The sequence below is a fragment of the Palaemon carinicauda genome, chromosome 4, assembly GCF_036898095.1.
Source record: "Palaemon carinicauda isolate YSFRI2023 chromosome 4, ASM3689809v2, whole genome shotgun sequence".
NCBI classification, from domain to species: domain Eukaryota; kingdom Metazoa; phylum Arthropoda; class Malacostraca; order Decapoda; family Palaemonidae; genus Palaemon; species Palaemon carinicauda.
Genome location: NC_090728.1, coordinates 162,467,850 through 162,491,033, shown reverse-complemented (window position 1 = coordinate 162,491,033; position 23,184 = coordinate 162,467,850). Strand labels below are relative to the sequence as shown.

At 33.7% G+C, this 23,184-nt stretch overlaps 1 protein-coding gene across 2 annotated transcripts; it reads left to right on the top strand.

Annotated features, from left to right (window-relative positions):
- The first annotated feature begins 7,576 nt into the window (after positions 1–7,576).
- Positions 7,577–22,736, top strand: LOC137640135 (aminopeptidase N-like). Of its 2 annotated transcripts, none has more exons than XM_068372627.1 (18): positions 7,577–7,725; positions 9,962–10,124; positions 12,070–12,309; positions 12,805–13,007; positions 13,332–13,487; positions 14,298–14,428; positions 14,685–14,859; positions 15,003–15,186; positions 15,614–15,773; positions 16,241–16,322; positions 16,771–16,954; positions 17,230–17,554; positions 18,885–19,027; positions 19,121–19,314; positions 20,296–20,466; positions 21,638–21,781; positions 22,111–22,189; positions 22,474–22,735. In XM_068372627.1, the coding sequence occupies exons 2-18, from the start codon at positions 9,984–9,986 to the stop codon at positions 22,645–22,647; spliced, it is 2,886 nt and encodes a 961-aa protein (XP_068228728.1). In that variant the 5' UTR covers positions 7,577–7,725; positions 9,962–9,983; the 3' UTR covers positions 22,648–22,735. The 2 variants fall into 2 exon arrangements, with proteins under 2 accessions (XP_068228728.1, XP_068228729.1); XM_068372628.1 differs by lacking the exon at positions 7,577–7,725 and adding an exon at positions 9,362–9,463 and having other exon boundaries at positions 22,474–22,736.
- Positions 22,737–23,184: the final 448 nt, after the last annotated feature.

The following is a 23,184-nucleotide window of genomic DNA, read 5'->3' as shown; positions in this document are numbered from 1 at the left end:
CCCTAGTAGGAAAAGCAAGATGCTATAAGCCCAAGGGCTCCTATAGGGAAAAATAGCCCTGTAATACAATACAAATTAACTTTTTTTTTTCTTTTTATTATTATAGGGTCCCTCAAGTCCTAACATTATTATACGTAATAGCACATATTCGTGTAAACACTCCCCACACTTTGGGCACTGGAGATCACAATCTGTGGCTTTTTTTTTATCGTACCTTGAAAATTGACCAGGTATTGTCTTCTTTCAAATAACACTGGTCCATCCACTTCTGAAACACAAGAGATGAACTAATTCTACTACATAAAGCAGTATGTATCTCAACTCTTCAATATGGTGCAGAAGCTTCGACTCAATACCGATATCACTTCAAGCAATTGGATAAATTTTCAAAATTTTTGTTTACAGAAATTAATGGGCTTTATTCGGAAAAGTTGGATTTCACACAGATTCTGGAATGAACATGATGCAAAAGCGTGTTTATGTTCATATTCATTAGACGCCAACTACACTGGCTTGGTCAAGTTATGCGTATGCCTGAAGAACGGATAGCAAAACTAATGTTATGAGGATAAATAAAAACTGGCCATTAAAGTCCAGATAACCCTAAGAAAAGATTCAAAGATCAAGCCAGGACAATTTTAGAGATACATAAAATTCCATAAATTAACCTGGAAAACTTAAATAGCGACCATGTTTTAATGCTAATACCTTCTTAAAATATTTTATTCTAATTGATCATTACTTCTCTTATGGTTTATTTATTTCCTTTCTTTACTGGGCTATTTTCCCTTGGGCTATAGCATCCTGCTTTTCCAACTAAGGTTGTAGCTCATCTAGTAATAATAATAAGGATTCGGAGCATTAGTGTCAACAAGGGGGTCACTACCCTGGAGCAGGGTTGAACGGCATAGGGCATATCTCGCCTTAACCCTTTCACTGCCATTGATGACTTCAACTAAACTTCTGATGCAGCCAAGTCTTGTAAGATCACTGAAATCGTAGTTTTTTAATTATTTTTTGGAAAGCTCTCACCAAAATCTACCAATGAATACCAACTTGCTATGATTTGAGTGATTTTAAAACATGTTTCCTTTTTTTCAAAATTTGGCTAAGTCACCAATGGCAATGAAAGGGTTAATAGAGGAGCATCAACACGTCAGAAATGTCCCTGCAACCTGAATCCTCATCTGACATGTCCGACATATGGTAAGGTATGCAAGTCTAAGATTGGCCTAATAGTCAGGCCTTCTCCATTATCAAGTTCAATACTACACAGTATTCGAGAAGTTTTATTCCAGCTGTGACAAAGTTGAATCAGTGGCACTTCAAAAGTTCAAACTTGCAGCAAATGTTTTAATGTTGAACAGGCTGACATAAGTCTGTTTATAGTTTATATATGAAATATCTGTTTTAATGTTGTTATTATTTTTAAAATATCTTATTTTCATTGTTCATTACTTCTTATATCGTTTATTCATTTCCTTATTTCCTTTCCTCAGTGGGCTATTTTTCCCTGTTGGAGCCCTTGGGCTCATAGCATCTTGCTTTTCCAACTAGGGTTGTAGCTTAGCTAGTAGTAGTAGTAGTAGTAGTAGTAGTAGTAGTAGTAGTAGTAGTAATAACAATGACTCATATCAATGCACAAAGAAAAACACGAGTCGCACCACGCCTGAAAATTATTTACATAACAACTAACATCTACTGAGGAACTTACAAATGTCATCATCGCCAATGATGGATTGCTATTAGGTACGATTTGATTGCGTTGCAGTCAAGAAAGGACAAGTTATTTAAAAAAAAAAAAAATGGGTAGTCAATGTGTTTATTTTTTTTTTCAATAAAACACAATTCTAGATTACCCAAGTTTCCAGTTAACTTTACGTTTGCGTTGGATTTATTAATTTGGGTAATATATCCAAGCGTTGGGGTCTGTGAGACCATTCAGCTCCCAACGGGAACTGAGGGGCAGAACCCTGCAGTTACAATATGAAGCAAAGGTTAGAAGATGTTGGACAGCAAGAATGAAGGGCGGAAACGGAGGTAAAGCAGAAAGCTAAAAAGCCTTTTTAGTTATATCTAAACTGCACCTTAACTTGGCGTTTTCCACACAGCTAATGGTAATAATATTAAGAAGAATAACAAATGCAACCAAAACTATGTACGTAACGTTCTTTTAGTGTATGCTTTAGATATTGAGGTTATCTCCTACCATAAATAAAAGTGTACTTCAATGTTCCGAAGGTTAAATCATCGCGAAAATTTAGTTAATGATAAAAAAAAATGTGATTTGCAAACATGGGCCTTGCTTTCCTTTTTGACCTTTCGATATTATAGCGCTAGTTTTAAAACAATGCAAGTGAAAATCCTCATCATGGTAAAAATCAACGGAAAAACCTCTGGGTGCCAAATCAAGTTCTTTGTAATTCAGGTGACACATGACATAGTCACCTTTAAATATCAAAATTTAAAGCGTCATTTTTCAATTTTCTAAACGGAAGGGCAGATCACAATCACTCCATAAAGAGATTAGAAAGATCAAACAACCAAGTCAGACTCCGCAAAGTACATAGGTAAAGGTAAATCATTTATATTATGCATAGGAACAAAAAATGGGAATAATCACTAAGATAAACATAAACCAAGTGGTTATTCCTAAACAGAAAAAAAAATATACTCTGATATAATCATTTACATAGACATAAAACCACTGGTTATTCCTTGAGCAGAGTGTTGATCAATAGTACTAATGATATATGACGAGAATAGCCTTCAATATACACATAAAACACGTGGTTATTTCGTAACCATTAACTTGAAAAGTAAACATTATATATAAATGGAATAACAGTAAAAATCAAATATAAATGGAATAACAGTAAAAATCAAATATAAATGGAATAACAGTAAAAATCAAATATAAATGAAATAACCATAACAATTAAATACAAATGGAATAAAAATCAAGATACACATAAAACACGCGGTTTTCCGTAAGCACAAAGTTGGGCAAAATCGGTAAAAATAAATACAACTCGAATAACTACTAAGATACACAAAATATGTGGTATTCCGTAAACAAAATGTTAACCAAAACCAGTAAAAATTAAATGTACCTGGAATAACTACTGAGATACCCAAAACATGTGGTTAATCCGAAAGCAAGAAGTTAGGCAAAACCAGTAAATATTTATATATATATATATATATATATATATATATATATATATATATATATATATATATATATATATATATATATATATATATATATATATATATATATACTGTATATATATATATATATATATATATATATATATATATATATATATATATATATATATACATAAAATAAATAACTATCTAAATGAACATACAACACGTGGTTATCCGCAACCAAGAAGTCAGTCAAACTCAGTAAAAATTAAATATCACTGGAATACAGATCACACATAGCTATTTCGTAAGCAATAAGTTGAGCAAAACCAGTAATAATTATATGTAACTTGAATAACTATCAAGGAACACAGAAGCCATGTGTTTATTCCGTAAACAAGAATGAAAACAAATCAAGTAAACTTAAATATAACTGGAATAACTATCAATATACACATAAAACACGTGGTTAATTCGTAGACCAAACAAGAAATTAGGTAAAACCAGCAAAAATCAAATATAATTGCAATAACGATTAAGGTAATACGTGATTATTCGGTAACCAAGAAGTTGAATTATGCGTTGTCAGTTTCGAAATTAACCTGCCTTTCATTATCATCGGAGATTATGCAGTGATTTCGGAGTCTAGACGACCAGAGGTGACGGATACCCAACGCCGCCGTCCCACCCCGAGCTATAAGAAACCCCAGCTCATTGGGTTTGGTTAGGTTAGTATGCATAGTATGCAGCCCTGTATTTCACTTTATCTGTTCCCGCAACCAAAGTACACCCATTATTGTTGGTTTTGTACGTGGATCCCCTTTATATCTACACATTTCATAATAAACAACCGGGTTGGGATTCGTTCCGAAAAGCAAAAAGGTAGGAAGCTATACTTTAAAATTCACGGGAAGAGGCAACTTTGACTGAAAATTTACCTTCGTAGCAATGCACATAAACAGCGATGGTGCATACATATAAAACTTTAAATTTGTCAACGATTTATTAACAGTATGTCCAATTTGTCAACACGATAAAACTTGCCTTGAAATCAACTTATGTGGAAGCCTAAGCTAGCCTATATCAGTAATATGAGTTTTGACGGAATCACGTGTAGATTTCCCGGATGCAGAGACTTGCATAACCCGGAAATGCATGATGCACAATTGTAACCAATAGTGTATATATGTCTACCAATGTTGACATTGATGAAACGTCCGTAAAATGGAGCAGATATGAGACTGCATAAATTTTGTGTAATCCTAATGGACCTAGGCCTAAGCAAAACTAAACGTTACCCTTCTAAAGTGAATAACAAGCGGCATAGATTCACTGACTATAACAATCTCTCGCAATAAGAAATATACAAAATAAATCATGCAACAAAACAAAATTAATCTACATACACTTACCTTTAGGTGCAGTTCGCCCAGATATTGGTAAGGGATATAGCGCTAAGTTCCCGGCTTCCCGCCTATTTCAGATTACCAGGCTTAGGAATCGAAGGGTAGCCATAGAGAAGGGACACTTATCTTTTAACCGCTAATATCACTGTCGCGATTGGATATTATACACACACCGAACAAGCTGCTAGTAATGAACACCAAGGCAAAAGTTCATAGCACTCCAAACACGATAAAACACTTCATCGAGACAATTGAAATAACAGCAACCGATTGACGACCGTCACAAGCGAGGAAACTACGAAAATAAGAACTTAGTAATCTTCTTCTTCTAACACAAATGTTACCGCAGAGCAAGGACTGTGAAATTACAAATGCAACAGCTTGAAATAGTATTCACGTAGGAGTTTGGAGTTGATATATCGTTTGTTAAAAGATTATTCATTCTAGACGTACAGTAAGTACAGTAGTTTATTGGAATATAAATAACCAAACCCGTTTGCGGCGTTTTCAACTCCTTTCACGGCTCTCTCCAAGTAAACAGAAAAAAAAAGGATTTAATAGTGGTAAATTATCATCACTGGTTAAAAAAAAATCTTAGTTCTCAATTGCCAGGGTTATGCCCAAATTTCGTGCAAGATGGGTGCTCGATTTTTTTTCCAAACATCATATAGTATGAATATAATTTGATTTGAATACTGATTTCACAAAATATTCTCAAAATATTTTCACGAACTTAGTCGCCATATCACAGACAGAGTTTTATAGGGGTCTAATAGAGGGATAGAGATTTTCATCTATAAAATGAAAACATCAAAATAATACAATATATCTAGACTGAAAATCAACAATAATGGTATTTCACATTGCTAACATATCAGCAGAATATTCAAAGTGACGTAAAATGCACTTTAAAATCTTTAAACCATATGGTAATCAGATAATAATTTTCATGAGTTGATGCAATTAATGAAACATAATTATGGAACCCGGGAGGCCATTCCATAATGATTTGTTAGGGAAGTATAACCACAGATTTGAAATATAGAATTATTTGTAATGAGTAATTAACTATGACTTATCTTAAAAGCCACAACTCCGTAGTGTTTCCATAGTGTTTTGTGTCTTGATCTGCTTTGCGAATATCATTTACGATACCAAAAATCTTTTAGTTTTCTGCTTACCTCCATTCTCACTTCCTTTGTTTCTTCCATTTTCCTGCCCAACCTCTTATATAACTTCACAGTCACATGTCTGTGCTCAATGACCTACTTGACACCATCAGTAGAAGGAAGTCAGATTCATATATCCAATCCATCCTTACCACAAACATGTGTTATGTAAAATAGGCCTACTTGCTTCAGCGCTTAAACAGTTTTGAAATATCATTAATTAGAAATAGGCCTATGGGTTTCTGCGCTTAAATAGTTAAACCATTGTTAATTCGAAATAGGCTTACTTGTTTCTGTGCTTAAACTCTAATAATCGTTAATTCGAAGTAGGCTGTTACTTTGAATTATCATGGTCTAAGTTTTCATAGCATCTGCAATTAAATTCTTCCTCCCATTGAAAATGAATAAAATCTGCTTCATTTATGGCCATCAATTATTATTATTATTATCATAAACTAAGCTATAACCCTACTTGGAAAAACAAGATGCTATAAACCCAAGGCTCCAACAGGGAAAAAGTCCAGTGAGGAAAGGAAACAATGAAATGGATAAATTACAAGAGAAATAATAAACAATCATAATAAAATATTTCAAGAACAGTAACAACATTAAATTAGATCTTTCATATATAAACTATAAAAACTTCAAAAAAAAAAGGGGGGGGGGAAGAGAAATGAGATAGAACAGCGTACCCAAGTGTACCCTCAGCCAAGAGAACTTTAATCTAAGATAGTGGAAGGCCGTGATACAGAGGCTATAGCACTACCCAAGACTAGAGAACAATGGTTTGATTATGGAGTGTCCTTCTCCTAGAAGAGCTGCTAACTATAGCTAAAGAGTCTCTTCTACCCTTACCAAAAGGAAAGTAGCCACTAAACAATTACATTACAGTAATTAACCCCTTGAGTGAAATAGGAATTGTTTGGTAATCTCACTGTTGTCAGGTGTAGGAGGACAAAGGAGAATGTGGAAAGAACTGTTCGGTGTATGTTTAGACAAGGACAAAATGAGCCGTAACCAGAGTGGTATCCATTGTTGTACTGTCTGGCTAGTCCAAAAAAAGAAAAAAAAAAAAAAAAGGAAACGGGCCCCATCAAGAATCAGAAGTTTGTCGTATTACCTAGAACACTTTGTTTATATTTGTGGTTAATTTCTGACAAATATTTAGAAAGAATATCAAAGGTAGATTTCTTTAGTCTGTATAACTAATTCCTGCTCGGATCTCTCTCTCTCTCTCTCTCACTCTCGTCAATCAGGTGGTCACAAATTTTACCTTATTCATATTTTCCTATTTTTCATTTATTTTTCATGATGTCTATCTTGGGAATAAACAAGAACCTGGCAGATGAATATTTTTTTGTCAGATGCTACTCAGTTCTTTATCATTGAGATAATGAAAACACATGTTTTAATGAATGTAAGTTCTCAGAATATGCAATTTATGCAAGATTTCACTCATTTGTTTGCTGGAGATATTTCTTTATTCTTCTATTTGAATCCTACAGCTCATCTCACAATAGTTTTATTCTCTTCATAAACGGCCAGACAAGTGCGCGTGCGCACAACACAACACACACACACTGTTTGAAGTTAACCTCAAAAAATATTTATCAGTATTAAAATCATTGTTACATATTTCTATCTTAAATGACGGTAGCCTATTTTGTCTTTTGATATTTTTCATATGATAGATACGCCTATTGGTGTTTCACTGCTGCGATATAGCCATCAGATCTCAATCTAGGGAACGTGGGATAAACTTGTGTTTGTATATTTCCTTCATGTCAATTGAGCAAGTCGAGGTCGTTGTCATATCAGTAGGGAAAGATAGAGAGAACAGTTTCATCTATAAAAACAGCTGAATTGAAGGTAGCATTTGGTTCAACTAGTTATATCAGAGCCACTGGTTTAGTTACTCGATAGCGGCAGAGCATCTTGGTCCGTTTGTGCAATAGGCCTAGTTACTATCAAGCAGTATATGCCAACATAAAAAGGTGAGAGAACTTGAATAATTATTACTTTAAGCAGATGATACTTTTGTATAATATAACCTTATGCAAATTTTTATCATGCAATAGTGTCTTTCATCAAGTTTTCCTTTTAACTTTTGGTTGGTTAGGTGTGTCAATCATGTTTTCTGATTATTCTTCCATGATTTTTTTTTTTAATTTCTGTAAGTGGAATAGTCTTAAAATTACACGGAATTATGGTTTGGAAGTAAACGGTATTTCTTACCAATGAAGTTGGCACTATTTTCAAGCATTGCTTGCTTGTTATCATCATTGTAGTTACTGAATAATTCTAGAAACTAAGCTAACAGCCACGGTTATTATCATCATTAGTAGTAGTAGTAGTAGTAGTAGTAGTAGTAGTAGTAGGTTCCAGGTTCCTCTTTTCTCTTTCAACAACACTATCAAATGTGTAAGTGCTTTAATATGCATTAAGTTCATTGTCATTAGTTGCCTCCTTCACAGACAGCACATCTTACATACTTTTATTTCTAACTTCCATGGCCGAATATATCGGGCAAATTCTTTGATTGGTGATCTTAATTTCCTTAGTTCTACGCTCCTGATTTTAAATTTTCTTATTTATTTCCAACTAAACATATGCTCTCTTGTATTATCTACCTCTTTGCACAACTCACAAAACCTATCCTATCATTTCTGTTTCTATAATTTTCTTTTGAGCCTATCGTATTCAACCTTGTCTTTATTACTATTACTGTTTCCTTAGTAATAACTTCACCTTTGTAATATCTTCAGCCATTACCATTTACAAACCTGGTAATTTCCGCTTTCTTTTCATCTATTTTTCTTTTAATATCATTTGCCACTTTACATTTTTTCCTGTTTTCTTGCTTTCAATACTTTCAAAATTATAATTTTTGCATAATCCCAGCATTCTCAATTGGGTTCCCTTATTTGGTCTTCCACTATTTCATCAACTAATCGTTTATCATCTCGTAATAATTTTATGAAACAGCAACACCTTTTTATACGCAAATCTATCCTCAACTGGCCATATTCCTGCTTCTGCTATTAACCCCCAATAAGGTGCAGTTGCAACTTATGCAAACTGTCTTTTCATAATGTTGTTCCGTTTACCCTCTATCTCTTTCATTTCTGTTTCCTTCATTACACCCCATGTCTAAATATTTGCAAATATTTTCGGTACCAGTATAGTTTCATACATATTTATTCTCACCAGCAATGCCAAATCTCCTACTCTGTCACTGTCTCCATACAACCTAACTTCTTGCATCATGTATTCTATTTTTTCTTCCCTTTTGTTTATGCTAAGACTATAGTCTCCCTTTTCTGAATACCATTCTCCTAAGGATTCATATTCCCTGTTTCTATCATTCCTATAATGCTACGTAAGTTCTTGCGAGACATTTTTAAATGGATTCAGTATTCTAACACTTTAAGCTAATTTTTTTTATCTAAGAGAATATTCTCTAATTTTGTAACTAAGATACACATCTCTCTCTCTCTCTCTCTCTCTCTCTCTCTCTCTCTCTCTCTCTCTCTCTCTCTCTCTCTCTCTCTCATGAGAGCCAATATCTTATCTACGCATTGTAAAGTGCTATCTCTCAATCAGTATCAATATCACATCCATCAAATTACATGTAATCTTGCATGAAGATCTCGCGATTTCCTGTAGCAAGATTCAAACCTCATATGATCACAACGGTCATTGTGTTCAAGTAAAAGTACTGGACAGAAACATGTAAGTATCGTACCTCATTAGTGCGTGTGAACTGAGGAGACAACAGTGTGAGGATAACACATTTATTTTTAGTTCAAATCTCTGAAATATTCCCAGATGTAGATATTTTGTGAGCTGGAAGTTTTATTTGAGCCTTTTTGTAGCGTTATAAACGTTTTAGAGGCTACGCATCAAGTGCATGTGGTGTCGAAGCCAGTTATTATACGTTCTTAGTGTTATAAGCGTTATAGAGGGTTTTTGAGCAAAGATATGGCAGTGATTTTAGCCTTCTGAAAGCGTTGTAACTTTATTTTTGGAATATTGCTTATGTTATCTATGAGAAAAGATTCTTCTATATTCTTCAAATGTGACTAAATTTATGCTAACTCATTGAAAGAAAAACTTGATTTAGATTATATAACCTAAGCAATTTTTCATACTAAGTTATCCATCATATTAAGTCTATTATTTGCATTTTTTAATACGTATTTGGTATGCAAACTGCTTTCCCTCTTTCAGTGAAGACTGAAAACATCTGAAAATGGACAGCAAAAGTGACCACTTACTGATCACACTTCTGTGGCTTGTTTTGATCACCCTGGTGGCTGCTGTCGGCGGTAGCCCATCCACTTCTCTATTCCCAGGGTCACTAAAATCTCCAAGGAATCTGTTACGGTTAACTGTGAGTACACAAAGTGATTTCGAAGTTGAGTCAGGTACAATTGCAGAGTGAAATTCAAGGGACACTTGCAAAGTTCCTGTTGGAGCCCTTGGGCTTATAGCATCTTGCTTTTCCAACTAGGATTGTAGCTTAGCTAATAATAATAATAATAATAATAATAATGATGATGATGATGATGCTTAATAAAATTTTAAATTCTTCATGAATTACTTCATCTTACTGACTGGATCTATATGAATTAGTAATTAATTTCTATGCCATAATAATCTTGCCTAACGTTATTTGATTCTAATTTACAATCAAAGTGATTAGGTTGCCTTCAAATCACATTGTAATTGTGATAAACATATAATTCATACGAATGGTAAGACATCTTTAATTTTATCATCTTTACAATTTTGCGGGTGTAAGAAATGAGTTAGCAGCTAGAGTGGATATGAATGTGTTGAGGTGGTTTGGCCATGTTGAGAGAATGGAAAATGGATGTCTGCTAAAGAAGGTGATGAATGCAAGAGTTGATGGGAGAAGTACTAGAGGAGGGCCAAGGTTTGGGTGGATGGATGGAGTGAAGGAAGCTCTGGGTGATAGGAGGATAGATGTGAGCGAGGCAAGAGAGCGTGCTAGAAATAGGAATGAATGGCGAGCGATTGTGACGCAGTTCCGGTAGGCCCTGCTGCTGCCTCCGATGCCTTAGATGACCGCGGAGGTAGCAGCAGTAGGGGATTCAGCATTATGAAGTTTCATCTGTGGTGGATAATGTGGGAGGGTGGGCTGTGACACCCTAGCAGTACCAGCTGAACTCAATTGAGTCCCTTGTTAGGCTGGGAGGAACGTAGAGAGTAGAGGTCCCCTTTTTGTTTTTGTTTCTTTGTTGATGTCGGCTACCCCCCAAAATTGGGGGAAGTGCCATGGTATCTGTATGTATGTACAATTTTGCTTTTTATGGAAGAGGAATTAATTCTAAGAATTGACTGTTAGCATAAACAAATATCACTTCCAAGTACACTTTAGTATAGGATATTTCAGCGCTTTTAGACCTAATAGTATTTGAAACTAATATTAATAATAATTATTATAATAATAAAGTCAAGAACAGCATACAAGTATATGTGGGCATAAACAGGTTATCAGTGCGAAGGGAGAATGATAACGACAAAAAAAAAAAAAAAAAAAAAAAAAAAAAAAAAAAAAAAAAAAAAACTTTACAGTGTAAGGGCGTGTGACAATCAATATTATTATTTACTATAATTATCACCACAAGCAAAATCCCACCTGAAATCTACCTTAAAACTCTGCAACTCATTATCTTAATCTTATTGGATATTCACTTACACGAAGACTCTTTTACAATTAATCATTTGCTAAAAATCTTTATGCTTAGACCTGATAAAATAGTATGATTTCCCTTTCGTCGTGGAGAGCTGAATTCATTAATTCACAACTTTTTTTCCTTTTGCCTCAAAGTGCGGCAATATTTATTTCCTTGTGTCCTTTCCTCACTGGGATATTTTTCCCTGTTGCAGCCCTTGGGCTTATAGCATCATGCTTTTCCAGTTAGGGTTGTACCTTAGCTAATAATAATAATAATAATAATAATAATAATAATAATAATCGGGTAGTTGAATCGCTAGAACTTCAAAAGTTCAAACTTACAGCAAATGTTTTTATGTTGAACAGGCTGACATAAGTCTTTTTATAGTTTATGTATGAAATATCTGTTTTGTTGTTCTTAGTGTTTTTAAATTATTTTATTCTAATTATTCATCATTTCTCATATCATTTATTTCCCTATTTTCTTTCCTCACTGGGCTATTTTTCCCTGTTGGAGCCCTTTCGCTTATGGTATCTTGCTTTCCCAAGTAGGGTTGTAGCTTAGCTAATAATAATAATAATAATATTAACAACAACAATAATAATAATAATAATAATAATAATTTCCATACAGTCCCGAGAAGAGAGGCACGATGCTCCTACTAACCCGAAGAATATTCCAACTCCTGAAAAGGACGAGTACCGACTGCCAACTTCACTGAAACCTATTAGTTATGAAGTTTGGCTTCAGCCATTCATCCATGGAAACTTCAGCATCGTAGGACACATCGATATTGTTTTTGAGGTCATAGAGGCAACTTCAGACGTCCAACTTCACATCGATAATATCACAACTTTCGGTGATACTGTTAAGGTAGAGTCCCAGTTTCTGACATTTGGATCGAATGTTTGTTCGGGCAATCTGTTCTATCTTATTACGCTTCCTCTTTTCTTTTCTTTTCAAGTTTTTATAGTTTGTATATTATATGACAGATCTAATTTAGTGTTGTTACTATTCTTAAGATATTTAATTTTAATTGTTTATTAATTCTCTTGTAATTTATTTGTTTCCTTGTCTCACTGGGCTATTTTCCCTTGTTGGAGCCCTTGGGCTTGTAGCATCTTGCTTTTTCAACTACGGTTATAGCTTAGCTTGTGATGATAATAATAATAATAATAATAATAATAATAATAATAATAATATAGATGTTTAAAGCATATATCTGTATTATAACATAAGATTCTTCTATTCATTATTTTTAAGGTCTTTCATTACTGCTGATGTTTTGACATAATCAAAAGCTTTCTCATAATCTATAAATGTCATTTTTAAGTGCAATTGTTCATCTGAATTTTCATTCCTTTTAAGATTACTTTGTTTGATGGAGGGCCCGATATCAGCCCCAAATCAATAGCAATTGACTATGTCCACCAATTCTATTTTGTTCGGTTAAAAGAAGAGTTGGAACAGGGGAGGACTTACAACTTTTCTCTAGACTTCGAATCGTATCTTGACACGGATGGCACTGGATTCTTCCGGTCATCTTACATTGATGAAGAGGGCACAGAAATGTAAATCGTCACTTGTTTAATTCGTTTCAACATCTGATATAAGGAGGTTTATGCCATTATATGACTTATGATCTGTGTAAGCACATTTAAATAGCAACGCAAGAGCCCGTGTCCCACATAAGGTGGAGCAATCTAAAAACAAACATTGTATATACATACCTGTTATACAGTCTATTCAGTTGGTCATGCTAAATTTTTAGGATTAAATTTTTCAAAAAGACATCCTTTTTATATAATATCCAGTGTTAAGGAGTCTTATATCTTTATTAATCTCACTCAGATATTAAGAAACTTAGTTTATTTTCGTAATCATTTCATTTTCAGACCAGTCGCTCTTACAAAGTTCGAACCAAACGGAGCCAGACGAGCGTTCCCCTGTTTCGACGAGCCCTCTTTCAAAGCTACTTTTGAATGCCACATAGCGAGAGAGGAATCCATGTCAGCCCTTTCGAACATGCCTTTGGTCGAGACTAGCCCTGTGTAAGATAGGATACGAGTGTTTAGGCCTGCATAGTTTACTTTGATCTTCATTAGGCTCAAAATATTTAGATATAGTTTAGTTTTCAGATCTTGAGAAGTTTTCAAGGAATAATATGAAGGATACTTGCTAAGCCCTTTTCTACCTCCTAGGTAATTTCGGGACGAACAATCAAGAAATTAATATTTTCAGCATATGCAATGACCTGTAATACATCACAAACCTATTTGGAAGTTTCCGTAGATTATAGATCATTTTTATCCCACGAGTGATAAAAACTTTAACGAGTTCACGGAGAGTCCTTTTGATTACATTCATTCTTTAACATAGATATTAAAGTTGGTCGATTAGGTAACCTATAAAGTGCTTTTATATTATGGATGAGTGTTGATACAATGTATTTTAGGGTTGTAGTGGCGAATCGGAAACGTCCCAGCCTGGCGTTCTGCCGGAGTGGGAACCAAGTCCCACTTAAGCTCGCTAGTTACTTCTAGTGTCTGCAACCTCACCATCCTTATGAACTATAAGCTCCTCCAAATCCATGTTTGGGGGATCTTATATATACCTGCTGAATCATGAACCTGACCCTCCTTGGTCTTACCTTGGGTGGAGACGGGGTTTGGGCGCTGATCATATGTATATATGGTCAGTCTATGGGCCAGGATATAGTCCTGCTAGCTATTGCAGTGTGACTGCCCCTTGCCTTTAGCATTCATGAGTGGCATTTAACCCTTTAATTATAAACGTAAATCACTTTTATGTATTAAACAACAAAGTAAATTCAGTGTCATTTAGTTCTTTTTCTATTCTAGAGAGGGCCAGGAGGGATGGCTCTGGGACCACTTCCGGACTACCCCATCCATGTCGACTTATCTGGTCGCTTTCGTAGTGTCGGATTTTGCCAGCAATGTCACTGAGACTGCGGAAGGTCTTCCCTATACGGGTAAGTAGGCTACATGGTCGCATTAAGTTATATTTCTTAGTACTCTCCATAGGTGTGTCTCGAACAACTGGTGTTTACAATATGAACAATTATGAATTATTACTTATTAGGATTATTAGTACATAGTCAAAGTGAAACTTAAAATAAGAATAAGGAACTTTGGAAGTTTGTGATAAACAGTTTTCAGTTATATTTAAGAGTATACATCCTAGAAAATTATATTATGGTTAATTTTACATATCTTTTTACCGAAAAGCATGGTGTCGAAACCAAGAAATCAAGCATTCTGACTATGCGTTAGATATGGGCCCTAAGGTTCTGACATTCTACGCGGAGTACCTGCGAGTTCCTTATTTAATGCCGAAAATGGACATTGCAGCAGTTGTGGGATTTGATGGAGCCATGGAAAACTGGGGAATGATTACCTATGAGTAAGTACATTATATAGCCCACGTCGTTAGACTGAAGTAAAACTATATTTTGAAAAATATAGACGTAATCAATGTACAATGTACTCTTTTGTAGCATTCACTTAATTTAGTAGAGTATATTATTAAGGATTTCATTTCCGAAGGGAGGATTTCATGCTGTTTGATCCCGAAGTGCAGACCGAGGCGGATAAGCAGCTTGTGACAAAGGTCATTTCCCACGAGACTTCTCATCAGTGGTTCGGAGATCTGGTCACCATGGGATGGTGGAGTCATCTCTGGCTGAATGAAGGATTCGCTAAATATATGGAGTATTTGGGAGCGAACCATGTTAGTTTTACAGTTGAAATGTCCCGTTATTAATGTACTGTACTTGTTTCTATCTATTCTCTTATGGCATTCGTGTACTTGTGAAATAGTACTAATGAAAGTAGTTTCACTAGAATTTTGTAACATGCAAAGTTAGTTTGGAGGATTGTGGTTATTATATTATAACCTATACCAGGTGATTAAAACAACGTTTCTTTAAAAAAAGATTTCCCAGTGATAGTTTAAAAGAAGGGCTACTTTGAGGCGTTTTCTTCTCTAACTAATCCAAATTAAAACATCTTTTCACCCTTCTGAAGAAACTACTACTCTTTATGTACATTACTTTACTTTTATTATTTTACAGTTTCCAATTTATCTGTTACTAGGTTAAGGTAAAAAAGAAAAAAAGTCTTAGAAATCAGTGGATAATCCTTGTGTTCTTCATTAGGTTCATCCTGAGTGGAATATGCTTGACCAATTTGTTGTGGATGTAGTCCAATACGCTCTTGAGGTAGATTCTGACGAGACTTATTCTCATCCTGTGATACAAAATGTGAGCAGCACAGAAGATATAAGTGCCATATTCGACGATATTACTTATAAAAAAGGTTTGTAGGCCTAGGTCTTGAAAATATTTCACACAAATGTATAGTAAAACCTTTGTAAGGATTCGGCTGACCCAATAACTATGAATAATCTTTTACTTACATGTCTAAGTAAAAACGATTTTGTAGAATATAAAGACAAAACGATCTTTCAAATTTTAGGTCAACGCCATTTTCCTTGCTGATGTAAGCTAACCAAACCTTAATTTGAAAATACATTTTAAAAAATGAGCAACACTGAAATTGTCTAGGCCTACATAATATGTAGGCTAAACACTATGATTTAGATAACAAAAACTAGAAGATTGCTACTTCAGACCAGCTTCAGGTCTTAATTTGAAAATACATTTGAAAAAAAAATGAGCAATACCAAATTTAGTTGGGTAAATTTCATGAGGAAATTAATAATAAAAAAAATAACATTTGTTGAATTCACTGTTTTCTTGCTTCCACCTGCAATGCTCTTGCAGGAGGTTCTTTGAATAGGATGATGAACCACATACTAACGGAACAAACTTTCGTCGAAGGAATCAATTCCTATCTTATGGAATAGTAAGTTTCAATTCTGGTTTAGTTCTGTTAGAAAACTTGGCGAAAAAAAAGCTATCATCTCCTATTAGATAGTTTTGATATTTTAAATCTCTCTTTATGGTTTAAATATGAAAGATTTAGCTTAATGTTGTCACTGTTCTTGATATATTTTATATTAAGTGTTCATTACTCTTCTTGGAGTTTATTTATTTCTTTATTTTCTTTCCTCACTGGACTATTCATTCCTGTTGGAACCCTTGGGCTTATAGATACTGCTTTTCCAATAAGCTTGTAGCTTGGCTAATAATAATCCAGTAATAGTAAAAATAAACGCCAGAAGGACATCTTGCAACAAAAGTTTACTCATATAAAAGTGATATATTTTCTTCATATTGGAACAGTAAATGATTGGTAATTATTTGGTATCATTGGAACCATAATACTAATCTGAGTTTATTGGTGTTCCCAGCCAGTACAACAACGCTTATCAAGATTACCTGTTCGAGCACCTGACGATCGCTGGCCACGAAGACGGGAACTTGCCACAAGACATGACCATGAAGCAAGTCATGGATTCATGGACGCTACAGGCGGGTTATCCCGTCGTTACTGTCAACAGATCAGAAGACGGAACATCAGCCATCGTTTCGCAGGTAGCCTTACACGATATTTTCATTGGTGGGCATGAAATAGTAAAGATCTTTTTGGCATTACAGTAGTGTAGAATCTCTCGCATGTAAGTGATGCCACAGGCATTTCTGTCGAGAGTTCCATTAAATCTATGCGATTACCTGTATATAGAATACCAATTGGTCTACAGAGCAGTGAAGCAACTCCTATATAAAACACATTAACCAGGTTCCTCGTTCCATCTCAATGATAAATTGAAAGTGTTAAACTATCGTAAAAATTAATTCAATGTTTTCAGAAACGGTTTTTGTTCTCCAACGAAAGCACAGATGAAGAAACTTGGTGGGTCCCTTTGACTTACACGAGCCAGGACAATCCGGACTTCCATCATACACAAACAATGATCTGGATGACAGATGAAGAGAGAGAAATTACCATCGGGTCCCTGCCACAGAAGGATCAGTGGGTTGTTTTCAACATCCAAGAAACAGGGTTTTACAGGGTGAATTACGACGACAATAACTGGGATTTACTCTTGCAACAGTTGGAGACTGATCCGGAGGCGATACACCACCTCAACAGAGCTCAGATACTTGACGACTACGCCCACCTGTCACGAGCAGGTAGAGACATTTAGACAGATGATTGACGTCTTGGACAGCTGATTGAGGTCGACTATTTTGGAATAAAAGTTTCGATCTTTGAATCTTAATGTTATCTATTATTTCACTCTTCTTGAGTTTCAAATTTGCAGGGAAAGAATCCTAGATTATCTCTATGCATGGTGAATAGAAATTAGTTTGAATGATATTAGTTAGAAACTATGTCATTAATTGTGAAAGAAAATTATATAGATGGTATTATCCTTGTGCTTATGATTTAGGTCTCTTTTTGTTAATTATGTAATAGAGAAACTTTAGATTTCAATTAAAAATTATGTGAATTTCTATTTGTGAGGAAAACGTCGTTATCTAAAAAGAAGTTTCTCTTGTGAAGATCAGCCTTTATATTATCCTGACAAGTAAATACCTACTTACACTAGTTATCCTTGTTACTAGAGAATGTTGAAGGGTGATCATTCCAAAGGAATTAAGAGAGAGAGAGAGAGAGAGAGAGAGAGAGAGAGAGAGAGAGAGAGAGAGAGAGAGAGAGAGAGAGAGAGAGAGAGAGAACTTTACATGATTGTATTCGAAACCAAGGCATTAAATCTGAGAACATTTGGTGGGTGATAGGGGATTAATACGGACATTTTCTTATTCGATTTGACAAATTTTATAGAAAAATTCTTAAAAATCCCGCCCGTAAGCCTTCGAATCGCGATCCCAACTAACTTGCGGTGGATTAACTGCGTCAATTAAGTTACTTTGAAGATTATATTTAAGTGATTACTAAGAAAAGATTAAACAAAACTTTGCCTAGATAACTATAGTAAAATAAGTGAGGACTAGTCTTATTTGATAATGGCTACATGACCAAAACGGTTAAATGCAAATATAAGTGAGACTTGTGAATCTGACATAATATCCCTTCTCTGCCCGAGCAGTTATTCTAGTTTTGAAAGTACTTCCACATAATACTTGCATATCCGTAATAGATATCAAGTGACTTTAAAACATAACTGTCACTTTCCCATCTATATATACATATATATACATATATATATATATATATATATATATATATATATATATATATATATATATATATATATATACATATACATAAATATATATATATATATATATATATATATATATATATACATAAATATATATATATATATATATATATATATATATATATATATATATATATATATATATATATATATATATATATATATATATATATAAATATATATATATATATATATATATATATATATATATATATATATATATATATATATATATATATATAAATGATACTCATCCAGATTTTCTAACTCAATAGGTTACCTGTCTTACTCATCCGCTATGGACTTTTTCGCATACCTGCGCAAGGAGAGAGAATATCTACCATGGGCCTCTGCTCTTAACCATCTTGACTACATAGAACTAATGTTATCAGAAACAGCAGCCAGTGAACCATTCAAGGTAAAAATAAGTATATTGAGTAATAAAATAACATACTTTTATACATTTCGACTTCTTGAATGAGTTAATTCATCGATTTTCCAATCTTCGCAGAAATTCCTTCTAGATCTGATCGTGCCACTCTTTGAGGAGTTTGGATTCGAGGTTAAAGATAATATGGATCAACAAGAACAATTTAAACAGATGCTGGCAATCGCCTGGGCTTGTGATCTTGGACACGAGGATTGCATAGAAAACGCAAGACGTCTTTTTAATGATTGGATGGAGAGCCCGGATGAAGTTAACAGGTAGAGCGCTTAACATTCTTCTCTCTTCATCTTTGTAACTATCTCTTAAAAGAGAAAGATACTAGTGTGCACAACCCGTCAAAAATGACGGCTAGATATTTAGATAAATATGCATAGACGGAGATTCAACCCTTCCCACCTCCTACCCCTTTCCTAATTACAACATGGCAGTTTCGGGTATTTGTGAGAGATTGTGGTTTCCGAGTGTATCTCTCGGGGCACCCCTTCTCACCAAGGAATGACTACTCCACCCCCCCCCCCTTTTACCTGAGAGAAGAGGAGAGACCAAATACATATACGCCTAGCAATGCCGTTAAGCGTGACTGAAAAGAAATATATCATTATATATATATATATATATATATATATATATATATATATATATATATGTATGTATATATATACATATATATATTATATATACATATGTATATATATATACTGTATATTATACATATATATATTATATATATATATATATGTATGTATATATATGTATATATATGTATATATATATTATATATACATATATATTATATATATACACATATATATATATATATATATATATATATATATATATATATATATATATATATATATATATATATACACACATATATATATATATATATATATATATATATATATATATATATATATATATATATATATATATATACTGAATACACATATTATATATATAGGCTATACATTATGTAGATTTATATATAAATATATATATATATATATATATATATATATATATATATATATATATATATATATATATATACATATATATATATATATATATATATATAGATAGATAGATAGATAGATAGATAGATAGACAGATGGCTAGACACTAACACTTTCTCTTTATTATATAGTGGAGATTCTCTTGTAAAAGAAAATGACAAAGATGGATTGGTGGGTGCTAATAACTGCAATCATTTCTAACAACATCTTTTGTTTCAGTTTCATAAGTCCAAACATAAGGGCGACGGTCTACTGCTCCGCCATAGCCGAAGGAACTGTTAATGAATGGAACTTCGCATGGAATCAGTATCTTCGATCCAGTAGCCAGTCGGAAAAACACAGGATTCTGGAAGCCTTGGGATGCAGCAGAGATGTTGAAGTACTTTTGAAGTTCGTAATTTTCGTAGTTTTCACTTATTTTCTACTTTTGATTTTGGAACTACATCGCTATCTAATGATTTGAGCGAGTAATTTTAAATTTCGTAATCCCCATTTTCTAAAAAATATATTTCAATACATTGAACTGAAGAGATTCCTCTATTATCATCATATCCTCCTAGGCCTATTGACGCAAAGGGCATCGGTTAGATTTAGCCAGTCGTCTCCATCTTGAGCCTTTAAATCAATACTTCTCCATTCATCATCTAATTCACGTTTCATAGTTCTTAGCCATGTACAGTAGGCCTGGGTCTTCCAACTCTCCTAATGCCTTGTGGAGCCCAAATGAAATTTTGGTGAACTAATCTCTCTATACTCTATAGATCAAAGTATTTTGAAGTAGTTCTGTGAAGTGAAAAGGTTAGTAAAAAGTACATGATTCCAAAGTGATGTTACCTAGGAGGAGAGGAAGGTCTGGAAAAACCTAAATTGAAGGACTTGATAAACTGGAAGTGCAAGAGTGAGCTGGAGACACGGGTAGCGGCGCAGTGTGTAAGGGGTTCAACATGCTGCTGATGCGCGTTCATGTTTAGTGTGTATATTCGAAATTTAGGACAAACGTGCCCATAACTTCTGTCTTTTATCCCTTGAGCCACTCAGTGCAGGGGAAGGAAGGGCTTAATGAAGGACGCACACACACACACACACACACACACACACACACACACACACACACACACACACACATATATATATATATATATATATATATATATATATATATATATATATATATATATATATATACATACACACACACACACACACACACACACACATATATATATATATATATATATATATATATATATATATATATATATATATATATATATATATATATATATATATATATATATATATATATCTGTGTATACATTAATTCCAGATACGGCTTTTCTCTTTTTAACTTTCCACATTAACGTAATCTTTACTTTGAAAGCTTCATAATAATAATAATAATAATAATAATAATAATAATAATAATAATAATAATAATAATAATAATAATAACATACCATACAAACACACCATCAAAATCATGAAAGTAAGATGTTGCATCGCCACAAACCAAAATAAAGACAAGTTTATTTCATATTTATTTTCCAAAATGTGCCTGCAGGTACCTCAACTTAGCATTTGCCGAGAACAGCGACATCAAGAAAGACGACGCTTTGAAAGTCTACACCTCAGTTGCTAAGCGTCCAGCTGGGAGGGAACTTGCTTGGCAATTTCTCACCAACAATATCCACCGAATTATTTACTTGTAAGAGATTTCCTCTCTGGTTATAAGTATTTTTTTTTTAACACAACAAGCTATCTTAAATTGGATTTATATTATGAATTTGTTTATGAGTAGATCAAGAACGTATTTGATCAAGCCTTTGATATCTACTTCGGGTGTAAATGACACGTAGATGGTTCTAATTTTTTTCATACCGGTCTGAGATTGAATATAAAAATGTTTCGTATAAAAGGTGCAAACGCCTGAGATATAATTTTATATATGGCATATAGATATGACCAAATATATATTGCATGTATGTATGTATATATTTATTTATGTATGTATATGAGCGTTTCCTCCATCTGTAGATTCGAGTCCTGGACCCCCTTGGCCGAAATGAGTGTTGCGGTTTCCGATTCCTTCAACAGTGAAGAACAGAAATCACAAGTGGGTACTTTGCTCCATCAAAACATATTTTTTCACATAATCTGTTGTTTTAGTTATTTGCTTGATATCTTTGAAGACTTCTGATATTCCACCTTACTTGATATTGATTTTAGTACTGTTGCTAATGATAATATCGTTGTTGCTCGTTCAGTGCTTACATTCCGCAAGTGAAAAAAGTATGCAGAACCAAAAACCACCAGATAGGTAGTAAGAAATTGTCCTTAATCCAGATGAAGTTAAGTAATAATATAATTTGTTGATTTACTCTTGATCTTCATTCGCAGCTCATTTCACTTGCAAAGAACATATCCGAAGACCTTGATGAATATGCTTCGCTTCTCATCGGCCTATCGAAACAAAAGGTGGCAGAGAACATCGCCTGGAGGGAAAACAATTATGACGTCATTTTGCATTGGCTGCAAGAGCATAACTATGCTCCGTCGTTGAGGAATATCTGAATATTATCGTTACTATTCCAACAGATACTGATTACAGAGATAAGATCATTTCGATTCTCTGTTCACATTTTGTACTTTAACGAAAATAAGAATTAAATTAAACTGTAGCAATATTCGAATGCATTTCTTAACCATTTGCGCCAAAAGGGCGTTTTAACCCCGCCCCACATACACCTATATATATATATATATATATATATATATATATATATATATATATATATATATATATATATATAAATTATACATGTATATATATATATATATATATATATATATATATATATATATATATATATATATATATATATATATATATAATACGAGAGAAAATTCTTATGTAAACTCATTGGATGGGGGTACTACTGCTGGATTTAGGTGTAAGGTAGACATCTCATGACGCTCGCAAATAAATACCGTAATTCTATTTTATAACCAAGATATATGTCTACTGTAGGTTCTGGAGCTTTCAGATATGTGGCCCCAAGACTAAACAACAAGTTTTCACTAGACATCCGAAAGACTGAAGATATTAAG